The following is a 12328-nucleotide window of genomic DNA, read 5'->3' as shown; positions in this document are numbered from 1 at the left end:
TTGTTGTTTTATGAAACGTGTTCATCATTTATCTATTTGCAATTTACTGTTACAAAAATGAAGTAATTCTCAAACTAGGAACTACGTTTTTCACAAGTGTTTACCTATAACTTTATAAACAAACTATCAACTGTATCTTGAAAGGGTAACAGAAATCGGGAATAGCTGTATTATAGTAATGACCGACACTATATAGTAACATTACAAAAAATTACCTCTTATCCCCCCCCCTTTTCTAGCTTCCTCAAACTTAATGCCTTTATATATGTATAATAGAGTTGAAGTGTTCGTTGGAATAATTGTCTGGACATGAGTAACAGCTAGTTACAGTCTAAACATTCTAATAGAATAAAATAGAACGCAATATATATATATATATATATATTCAAAATAGTAAGAATAGCAGGAAGGTCACAAATATAAAATGGGTCTATTTTGTAAAGTTACAAATGAAATACCGTAATCATGGAGGCCATGATCATTTTAGGAAAACAACCAATTACAAGTGTGTGTATACTTATTATGGTCTTCAGGAAACGATAATAAATAGAAGCACATACTTTACCTGATCACGAAAGTTGTATAGTCAAAGTTTCATTTACCCTGATGGCTCAGATTCCCTAAGTAAATTTAATTTAAAAAATTGAAGCAATTATTCTACTATTTCAAAACAAGTTTTCCTACTTTTATTTTTGTTAGTTTTTATAGTTACTGAGAAAAATTAAGTTAATCTTTTGTCATTGTGCGTATGCTAAGGAATATTATCTTCAGGGTTTTAAAGTCAGTATAGACGCAAAAATAATATCTGTATTTTGGTCAAGAAATATCAAGAGAAACGTCATCATTTATCAACTTCACATAAATCGTCACAAGTACCTTCTCTAAAGTTTCATATTATCGTCATTAATCAATGTTACGTCTGTATTTTATAATAATTTTCATGTATTTACTGAATTATGCCATCTTATACAGTGTTCATTGCAGTACGTGTTTTAATGCTCAAAAAGTCATCATCAGAACGGGAACTCAATGATTATGTAGAATTAATTATCCACGTACTTTACGTTCAAATACTTTTATTTGCGAGCTTTCGGCCTTTTTACCAGACACTTCATCAGGCAACAATGTACCAAGGTATTGCTCAGTACAGTGTTGACCGATTATGTACATAATACATAGTACATTATGCCTTCGTTCACATGACAACAGGTCAGTTAATCCATTAACACTTCTAGTAGTTTTATTGAAAGTTAACATCCGAATATATTTCATTATCAGAAAAAAAAATTGAAAAGAGCATGAACAATTCATTTATAAATATGATAGAAAACGTCAAGTTTCCCAGCCTGTTTGTGTTTTTTTTTTATGTGAGTGTTATAAACTGAGGCGGACAAAATTGGTATTCATTGTTTCAGAGAAAATAATGTAAATTTGTATTTGTTAATGTCTGTTGAGCTAACACAAGACTCGTTCACAAGAAATAAGTCATTTTATAAATCTGAAATTTTAACAAATGTCTTAAGTTATGTAAATGTATATAAAATAATGTGGACATTATAGCCGAATTATCACACCAATATTATATTATAGGCTGGAATTTACCTGGTACTAGAATTACTATTTACACAAGATATCACGATAGTTGAACAAATTTCGAGTTACCCTTTAACAAAATGTGATTCTTTGTAAGAATTTGACAACAAAAGAAAAAATAGTTATTTGACGTCTTGTCTTTATCATAACATACATTAATAAGTACCATTAGATGGGAAATTATAAATGGTAGCCCCTCCATCTTGCCAACTGCATGTATTTATTGAGCAACTTCTGTTAATGGTCACAAACAAAACAAGTTGGTCATCTGGCATCAGCAACTTTTCATTTAATAGTGCTCATTATTGTGATGCTGCTCATGAACACTATGTGAAGAAACTTGAAGCTGTTCAGTTATTGAAGTGTTTGGAACACTAAGTCATTCGTCTTCCTCCTCAACGACTGTGTATCCAGATAGAATAGATGCCAAAGTTTTCTTCTTTTTTCCAATCTTTTTTTTCTTTTATTTCGATTCTAAAAACAAGAAAAATGTACAGAATATTAAAAAAAGTGTTGAATAATTGGCAAATGCCAAATGATGATACAACAACTTTGACACTTACACAGTTTATGTTTAACAGAGAGTCTAACAAGGTAGTATTAATTTCACTTAAACTGAAGATTTCTTTAATCACTACAGTACCTCACACAAAATTATCAAACGTATATACTAACTGATTTAATCCAATAAAACTTTGTAAGCAGTTTCTGAAAGAAAATTAACTATGAAAAAAAGAAAATCAGATATTCTAAGATGTTTTTACACATCTGTTGAGTCAACAAAATACATTTTTTATGTTATTGTATACAATACACTTCATAATTACTTCTAGAGTAGTTGACACTTGGAATCTGAAAGTTAACTTTTTCTTACACTGAAAATGTATGTCCGATAGGTACTTACCTCCATCACACAAAGCTATCTTGATCCTGGACTGCCCTCTAAGCATTTTTAAAATTTTTCGCTAATAGCACACCAGTCTTTTATACCCAAACAGTTTCGTGCCATTTCAGAACATGTGCTGATCGTGTGACTGCCCTCCACCAAACATCCTGTGCCATCTATACTAGTGCATCTAGCTCTCTCTACTATTCTAGAACAATCCTGAGTGAATGGAGGTAAGAACCTACCAGAAATGCATTTTCAGTGTAAGAAAATGTTAACTTCTGAAATGGTCTTACCTCCTCTTACCCAAAGCTAGAATCCCACATTGCATAGGTGGAGGGGCTGGTGAAGGTGCATCAATAGCCAATCGAGCAGAAAGTGACCTCACTGAAAAAACAAGTGTGCAAGAATATATAATGCTTGCTGTTGAGATGGGGTATTTCTGTAAGACCACTGGCAGCTGGTCCGATGGTATATGTATCTATATTCATTTTGCTAAAAGTTACAAGTTTCATTTATAAAGAACTATCACTCATGAGTAAAGCAGATGGGGATTTCTGCCCATCCGTACTTACCTGTGATTCCCACAATCAGGGTCTATCTGCTTTTCAAAATATGGAATTGCAGACACCCATTGTACTGTCTCTGGTGTGTTGTTCCTATGAACTCCCCAATATGTATTCCCCCTTCTCTTCCTAGTGGAGCACAGAAGTCATTACCACTTCCAATTCTCAGTCGCTGGAGTGGTAGACCATGGAGGTTTCATCCTGAGTGGATTTTGACAAACAAAGCTTTCTAGCCCATTTGTACCCACTTGAGAAGAGGGCTATTGTTGTTATAATAATTACAGTTCTGAACAATGAATTATACAATAATATTCAGTATCCAGGGTGTTTTCCCTGGATGTTTTTGCTGGGGCAGATGGCACTTGTGCATGGTGCTTCTACTAAATGTTTTCTGCCCAGATAGACCATACTTGGCATAACCTGACATAACCCAAGGCACTTCCCTTGGATGTTTTTTGCCTGGGTTAACTACATTGGGGCTAATCCTACGTATCCAAGGCACTACCTCTTGGGTGTTGCCCGGGCAGACTGTACTTGTTGATCTCTGTATCTTATGCAAGGAACTTCCACTGAATATTTTTTGCCAGGATGGATCACAGTTGGCACAATCTGATGTATCCCAAGGTCCTTCCCCTGGATGTTTTTGCCCAGGCAGATCACACTTGGCCAAAATAATAAATATTATGTATCCAAGTTGCTTCCCCTGGATGTTTTTTGCACAGATGGACCTCACTTGGCATAATCTGACATATCCCAAGGCACTTCCCCTGGATGTTTTTTGGCCAAATGGAGTGCACTTGGCCAATTCATATACAGTTCATGGTCTTTCAGCCCTAGTAACATCTAGTTATTTCATTTTTCTCTGGCACCATACTATGGCTCACTATCACTATGTTGGTACTACAGCCTGTTACATGTGTGGATGAAGTATGACATGTATGTTAATAATGGGCTGGTTATGAAAACCCTAACGATCACACTCATACATTTCATATCCAAGGTGCTTCCCCGGGTGTTTTTTGTCCAAGAGGACTGCACTTGTTGATTACACTATTTTATACAAGGTGTTTCCACTGGATGTTTTGCCCAAGAGGTCTGCACTTAACATACTCAGATGTAACCCAAGGCACTACACTTGGCATATATATATTCAAGTCATGGTAATACAGCACTTTTACACTGATTTGGTGCTGTCTCTTTCCTGAATACATTGGTGCCTGCCAATTCAGTTCCACCCTCTTTTTGTTCATGTGTTAATTACTGGGTGAAGAGCATACCTGTTCCAGAAGTAGTGCTATACCCACAGTTGTGCTTTATTCATACCTAGTGCAACATCTGCCACCAGGTGGAATCATGAAATATGATATGTATCATCTAAAAATATATAAAAAAGTAATATCTCGACTTACCCCAGTCAAAGGCGAACAGACGTGTGTAAAATTGCCACAGGAGGAAGACATTACCTGCCTGAGGAAAACACACCCAGGTTATGCAGATAATGTGCAATGAATGTATTGGGTGTTGTCCACATCCCAGCCTAAACAATCTCCTCCAGAGGCTGGTGAAGGCAAGCAGCTAAAGACATAGTTAGATGATGAAATGGGTGGGAAGAAACATTGCGCATATGGCGACCTTTCATGGACAGTTGTATGAGTTGACAAACCCAATCAGCGTGTGCAATAGGGGACAGATCATGGAACACAGAGGGAATTCTTGGAACAAATAGATGGGAATGATAACATGAAAGGAGGCAGTATGAGCCATGAGTTACAAAACATCTCAGGGAATGAACTAGACAAAGAAGTCTATCTGGAACCAAATGGAAGTACAGATGGTAAATGGAAAGTAAGGAAATAGGAGAGAACCTGAAGGTAGACCACTTTCTCTGGCACACAGACAAGGAGGAAAGTCAAATGGAATGGGAAAGATGCTACACAAGGGGTGAGATCCTGAGGCAAAAGGCTGGACAAAAAACACATGTAAAATGGAGTTTGGTGACATCAAGATGAATTGTGGTTGTCGGGGGAGAAACTGGGACAGAGGTAAGGGCAGGGGATGATGTTCCAGTAAGGGCCAGAGCAGAGGGAACCACGTCTGAAAAGGCCAATACCAAGCTATTAGTAGGATATGACAAAGACTGGTCTGAATAAGGGAAAAGAATCTGGAGAAGAGGCTGATCGAAGGGTTGGCATATGGATGAAGACTCCTCCAATCTTGACTGAATGCATCTACTTCCAAAGATGAAGGGTGAGGAACCAGAACCCAAAAGAAAGGATTTTGCCATTTCAGTGAGTGGCAAACACATCTATATAATTCACAGTTGAGAACACACCTCCTGATATACCAGTGGAAGAAGTGAGTACTCTACTGGGAGAACTTGGTTGGGTCAAGATAAGCGATTGGCAACCATATTCATAATGCCAGAAATGTAACATGGCAAGATCACCATCACTGGGTTATGGGCCCAGTGAAGAAAAGCCAGAGTCTGAAAACAGAGAGATCTGGATTTGGTTCCCCCTTGCTTGGTGATATAGCCAACGACAGTGGAATAGTCAGAATGAATCATAACCACCTGCCCCCTCAGAGGCGGGAGGAAATGATACAGAATCCAACAAACTGCCTAAAGTTCCAGGAAGTTGAAAATGGAGAGTAGCCTCCTTAACGAACCATCGACCTGAAATCTCTTGAGATTCAAGGAAAGCCTCCAACCCACCAAAGAAGCATTGGTAAACAGATGAGACTCAGGACAAGGTGGAGGTATGGGAACCCCCATCATGCTCAGTTCCCTGTCAAGCCACCAAGCAAGTTCAGGCCTGTTTCCAGTTGGAAGGATAAGGGGATGGTCCAAGGGATTGTGGGAGAAGTTCCATTGGTCAAGAAGCATCCACTGAAAGGAATGCATGTGAGTCGACCTAAAGGAATGAGAGGTTCCAAGGAAGCCCACATCCCCAAAAGAGAGAGAACCCTCTCCATAGACTGTCCACTCCATATTCCTGAGCCAAAGTGGAGAAGGTTAGGCCAGATGATGATGGGAATTGAAGAAAAAACCCCAATGGAATAACATATTGAGTGGGTTTAATAATGGACTTCACCAACTGGATCAGAAAACCCTACCTGATTAGCTTCACGAAGAAGTAAGCAGGCGTGACTGACTGACAGGGCATGGGAAGAGGCAAGCAGGAGTTAGTCGTCCATGAAAAGGAGAATCCGAAGACATAACGAGTGAAAATGATGGGCAAAAGAGCATACCACTTGACATAACACAGAGTTGAAGAAGGACTGAACAGCAATGCCTGGAACTGGAAGACATAACCCTCGTTGATGAACCGAAGAAAGCAACTTGACACTAGAGCAGTTGGAATATGAAATTAGCCATCTGTCATGATGATTTGGTCATCAAGAGTCCAGGGAAAAAAAAACGAAGTGAGAGGTAGGACTCCATGGAGAAGCAAGGTGGCTTCAGATAAGAGATCGACCGAGACAAGTCTATGATGGGTCTCCAATCTCCCATCTTTCAATGGACAACAGTGACATGGAAGTAAAACCCAGGTTGAGTGGATACCACCATTTGACAGCTACTTTGTATAGTATAGTATTATATAACAATAAGCAACAAGTACAAAAGCACTAAAGGAACTTAGAAGATAAGGACAAGAAAGTAAAACCTAACCTGAAGAACATGAGAATGAAAAGGCACCCAGTTAACGAAAACAAAATTTTGATTCAAATCTAATCCTTAGTTAGATGGGACTAGTAGTAAAGAAAAAAGTAACTCACAAACTAACTAACATAAACAGTGAAAGAAAATATAAATAACGAATCAACACACCCATAAAATTGGCCAAAGCTACAATTACCCAAACAGTAACTACCATGCAAAACCCATACATATACAGAAAATTAAACAAAAACAAAATAATAATCAAATGTTAAATGCAAACTTAAACTAAAGTAACTTAGATGGTAAAAGAATTATAAAAATCTAACTTACCGAATACTGAGCAGAGAAGGCATGAAAGACCTAAATTATTACATAAGGAAATTAGATCAATCCACAGAAGCTAACATAAACTCGCTAAACATGGGCATACCTACTGGGAGTGAGGAATACATGCTGAAAAACTTACCACAGATCTACTGGGAAACAGAACAATATGTAACCCAGGAGATTACATGGAGGCATGGTAACAGGTGGAAGGTGACGTAGAAAATAATTTACACAAAGTAGTTATATCTTTACTCACAAAAAAATCATAATGTGAAAGGAAGAAATCATTGGCCGAACATAAGACAGAAACTCCCTGAGAACTGTACTTCCCCAGTAGACATTGTCGACCCTGAGACCTAGGAACTCATGCCAGAACCATTGTTGACTGTCCCAGGAATTTCATCTTTCACCATATTAAATCTCAAATTCATATGAACAAAATAAAAAATCGGAAAGCAGAAATATTTCTAAAACAAACAAGAAGAAACAATGGAAATGAAACAGAAGAAGTCGAAACTAATATAAATTTGAAATCAAGCACACTCAAAATTTTGTAGCCATATGGAGAGCAATTTAAAACACATATCTATACTAGAGTGCCAATTGAGAAAGTGATGATTGTTCTAGAATATCAGAGGGAGATTGTTGTCCTAGTACAGATGATGCAGTATGATTGGTGGAGGGTAGTCACATGAACAGCATGTTCGGAAATGGCACAAAACTGATGGGGCATAATAAACTGGTGTGCTGTTTGTAAAAATTTTTAACAATGCTTAAAGGGCAGTCCACGATTGAGATAGCTTTGGGTGAGAGGAGGTAAGATAATTTTGGAATAAATTTAAACCTAAAATACCCCATAGTATTTATGCCTTAAAAAGTTGTTTTATTTTTATGTTGTCTCCAAAAGACATGGTTATGACATATCAATAACTGAGATGGTTATACGTATAAAAGAAATATGTACCCTTCAAAAACAATTTATAAACTTTACTGAATTCAGAACTTGGATTACAATATCTTGCCTGGTAACAAACGTTTTGGCATGTCGAACTCTACTGTTCTATAAAATAATGCAAATTTATTCAGTAATGATATGTTCAATATATGTATTAATTTAGATTTAAAGTAATAAAATTTAAAAGAAAAACCTACTTTAAACATCTATAGTTAATAGCAAAATTAATGACACGACCTTGGGTATTGTAGTTTTTACAAGAAAGAAACTTTTATTGTTATAAAACATTTTACTCCAAGAGATGAAACTTTTTGGAAGATCATATTTAAACGATTAAATAGTTTCAGGGTATTAAAAAGGGCATGCAACAAGACAACAAATAGCAGTTAAGTAACTAGTTCCTTTGTCTAAACCTCTTTTCTTGACTGAAATTGGCACTCATGGGTTTTTATAATTGTGTAGGTTGTGCAAGATCATTTAATAACACTTTTATTATTCATCTAAGTCAGGTGAATCACACAAAAGATTGCCAAATTTCATTGAGCTGAGTCAGAAATTTTACATAAATAAAATATACAATAATTACTTAATTTTTGCTGAATTAAAATATTTTTCTATTTAGCATGAAAAAAAGAAAACTAAAACTGAACCAAAAATCAGCAATTAATCTATTTTGTAATTTATTCTGTGAGAGATAAATAAGAATGACTCCCATTTTAAATTAAAGTTACCTTTGGTGGAAAGGAACGGCCCAATTCATGTAGTTTGATGTGCTTCTTCAATCCTCCCTGAAGAAATACAAAAAATATTTATGATTAAAAATAATTGATGTATGTGTGTGTGTAAATTTATATATATAACCTTGCCAACATCCGCTGAGCCCTAACACAGTGTGATCGGGATCATCCTGTTGCCACCTGCCAGTAATACTGGCAGCAGGTTATTAAAGGAACTTGCAGACATCCCACGAGACAGAGTGGTCGGGTTCAAGTAATATTTACAATTATGGAGTATATGTAGGTATAAGTCTGCAGTATGGCTTAAACTAACCTAACAAATATTAAACTCATCAAATTTGACTGTGGGAGCTCGCCTATTGTCTTAACTTTAATGGCAAAACTTTGAAGGCAGGTCCATCGTCCCTTGATTTTGACAAATTGGATGGTAGATAAAATCCTTAACATATCCACAGCTGCATAATAAATTAAGTATAAAAAATATTAAACATTCAAGAGGTGATAAGGAGCACTCACAGTGTCCCAAACTCATATGCCACAAGAGAAATTTGGCTTTGAAACATAATTGCCTGTGACCCAGTGTGTGACACGGTCCATACGTAAAAGCTGGATGTGACCCACCAGTGGGGCACATGGCAGCGAATGTGTTAAATTAATGCGAGATCAGCAAGGGAACATTTAATGTGAGTGTACTTACATGTGATTTTTTCTTTCTATTAAAGGAGTGAAGATGAGACACAAAGACCTAAGGTTATTTGTTTTCTGTGAATAATATATTTATACCTGTTCCATCACAGACACATTTTCACTTCATATGTGTATACTTTTATTATAACTAGATGAACATTTCTATGTCTAGAATTTACATTTTGTTTTTATTATTATAATCCATGGGAAACGTAATGAATTCTTTAAATTTGCCCTATTTCATATTCATCAAGAAATGTGAATATGAAACAGTTACTGCCTTCATTTCAAAACTGTTTCCAACAAAGCTTTACCTTACTAATAAAAGTTCTTTCGCATCCCTCTATAGTACACGCATGGCGTTTCTTCTCATGATAGCTAGTAACGTGTGCCCGAAGGTTCTTTTCCTGGAAGTATGAAAAAGAACACCCTTCGTGTGGACAGCAAAATATCTCACGGTCAGTCTTGTGCGTCTCAGCATGAGCACGTAAGTTGGATTTGGTGAAAAACCTTCGCTGACACACTTCACATTCATGTTCTGAAATGCAGGTTTCAAAGAAAAATATTTTCTTACATTTACTAAAAATTGATTAGTTTAATCCAACAAGTGAACATCAATAAAAAACATTTAAATGTCTTTGAAACATTCACAAAAACCGTTTGTAGTTTAAAAATTATACTCATATAACATCATAATTATAACTAAAACCTTGATTACTAGAATTCTGACAAAAACAACAAAAAAGCTTTGTGAAGTCTTGTTTACAGACCCTTTAATGATATTTAAAAAATCAATAATACTTTATTTAGTGAAGTTGTATCATCTTTGGATTCACGTCGCATTTGTTCCTTGGTGTTTTTAATCAATTTATAATATATATTTTTTATTACAGCTTTCTTCTTTTGCCACTTATACACAAGATATGCTACTAAACCTAGAATACAGAGCACAATTTTCTTATCAATAAACTCTTGAAATGATAAAGATCTAGAGAGAAAATATGAACATCACAATTTAAAAACCTTTAATCAAGTTGATGCGAGACATCATTAAGAAATACGAATAACTGATTTTGTTCTAAACTTGGAGTGCATCATCCGTAAATGTATCTAAATGATTTGAACACAGATGTTAAGCAAATTAGACAAAACTAACACTCTTTGAAAATTTGCTCACCAAAAATTAAGATTAACTGACAGTAAAGACTTCTTTACTTTAGAATTTGTAGCAATTTTGATTCAAGGTCACCTGACACTAATGCCTAAACTTAATCTGAACATTAATTTTAGACCACAGCATTATCACTCACTCTGGGGATGACAGAGCTTTTTGTGCCTTCTGAAGTGTGTCCATTTGGAAAAATTCTCCTCACACCCAGGGGAATCACAGGTATACCCTAAACAAAAATAAAATTTGCAATAAATAAAATCTGCATACACAATTAGTATGAAGCCTAGGATGGCCAACAGGGGAAGGGATCATTCCAGAAACAAGTGATTTAGGGTTATTTCGATTGATAAATGAAGCTCTGCACAACTTTTAAAACAACAACAAAACTATACATCAATGAAAATATGACATGAAATCCATATGGATTATATTATTGTTGTTATCATATTGGGCATTATACCATCCTTCTTATATTTACTCTTCATTGTAGAAATGGTGTTTATAATTTGAGAATCGTTAGGGAAATTAACTTTTAATGTATCTGCTTCGACTTCAACACTGTATCTTTGGGTTTTAATGTGCTGTTAGTTTAACAAAATATTGAAACTAATGATGTCTTGTATATGATTAACATCACCCTTATTGAAGGTAATGATACTATTGTGCCCATTGTTTTTAATGTTTCGCTGTCAATGCAGTAATCAATTGATGAATCTCCAATTCAGCTGGGATGACAAATTGATTGGGATATCTTTGAATAAATTCTTCCCTCACCTGACCTGAACGCATGGTTTAGCTTAATTGCTAAACTTAAACCATCACATTTACAACCACATCTGGAACATTTCTAGCATGTTTCTTTGCTATATCACTTTACTTTACATTTATAAGTTAACTTCTCCATGTTGACTCTCATGGTCTTGGGTCTGGTCCAGCAACCTCAATCTCAGAAGTTGTTTTTCTTCTGATTCACATCAAGATGCTGAGCTGGCTCGTGTGGCTGGTGTTAAGAAAGCTACATGAATATGCTACACATATAATTTGCCAAATTTCAGTAAAATGAATTATTTCATTTTTTATTTACTTTCCAATGATATTATTATTATAGGAATCATTTCATTTGACAAAACAGCGGAATGGAGAAAATAAAGATTCGAGAGTATTTACTTTAGAGTTTAAGGGTGTGAAACTGATTTGCCAAAAACTCATTTTTCTAAAGATAATTCAACGTGACACTTTAGAGCAATCAAGGAATTAAAAAAAGTAAATTTATTTATTCAGTTTTTGAATAAACAAGTAAATATAACCAAAAATCTCTTTTCTTTTTTTAAACACTTTGCTTTGCTAGGTTTACCTAGCATTAGTAGGTGGGAAGGTTAAAATAGAATCTTATAACAATTCAACCTATGTACATTTATCAGAATAAAAGGACAACAAAAATTAGAATAAATATATATTCATTATTGTGAAGTTTCAGTTTTCATTTTGTAATAAAGAAAGCTTCCTTAATTTTTCTTTTGTTTTCTTTGTCATTGATTTCAACATCTGAAAAATCAAAGAATTAATTATGTTTAACTGTGTTCAAATACATGAGAGGGAGCTTTCAAATATGTTGTTTCAGTCTTGTTGGAAGCTGTTCATTAGTTTCTCTGATGTAAGAACTATCACAGTCTTTACCTTTAACCCTTTCACTGTGGCTGGGATGTATATTTCCCAATGCTTCAGTTACCTTTAACCCTTTCACT

General features: G+C 35.4%; 1 protein-coding gene across 2 annotated transcripts in view; it reads right to left on the bottom strand.

Moving 5' to 3' along the window:
- Nucleotides 1-1474: 1474 nt before the first annotated feature.
- Nucleotides 1475-12328, bottom strand: part of LOC106471953 (transcription factor IIIA-like) — a 21479-nt gene continuing 10625 nt past the window's right edge. For both annotated transcript variants that reach the window (XM_013932575.2, XM_022400563.1), the window contains exons 7-10: nucleotides 10723-10809; nucleotides 9727-9950; nucleotides 8720-8776; nucleotides 1475-2067 (exon numbers count right to left, since the gene is read on the bottom strand). In XM_013932575.2, the coding sequence (XP_013788029.1) occupies nucleotides 1948-2067; nucleotides 8720-8776; nucleotides 9727-9950; nucleotides 10723-10809 (488 nt within the window). In that variant the 3' untranslated portion in view covers nucleotides 1475-1947. The remainder of the gene's footprint in view (nucleotides 2068-8719; nucleotides 8777-9726; nucleotides 9951-10722; nucleotides 10810-12328) is intronic.

This window comes from Limulus polyphemus, unplaced genomic scaffold, assembly GCF_000517525.1.
Source record: "Limulus polyphemus unplaced genomic scaffold, Limulus_polyphemus-2.1.2 Scaffold4983, whole genome shotgun sequence".
Taxonomy (NCBI): domain Eukaryota; kingdom Metazoa; phylum Arthropoda; class Merostomata; order Xiphosura; family Limulidae; genus Limulus; species Limulus polyphemus.
This window is presented reverse-complemented; position numbering and strand designations above follow the sequence as displayed.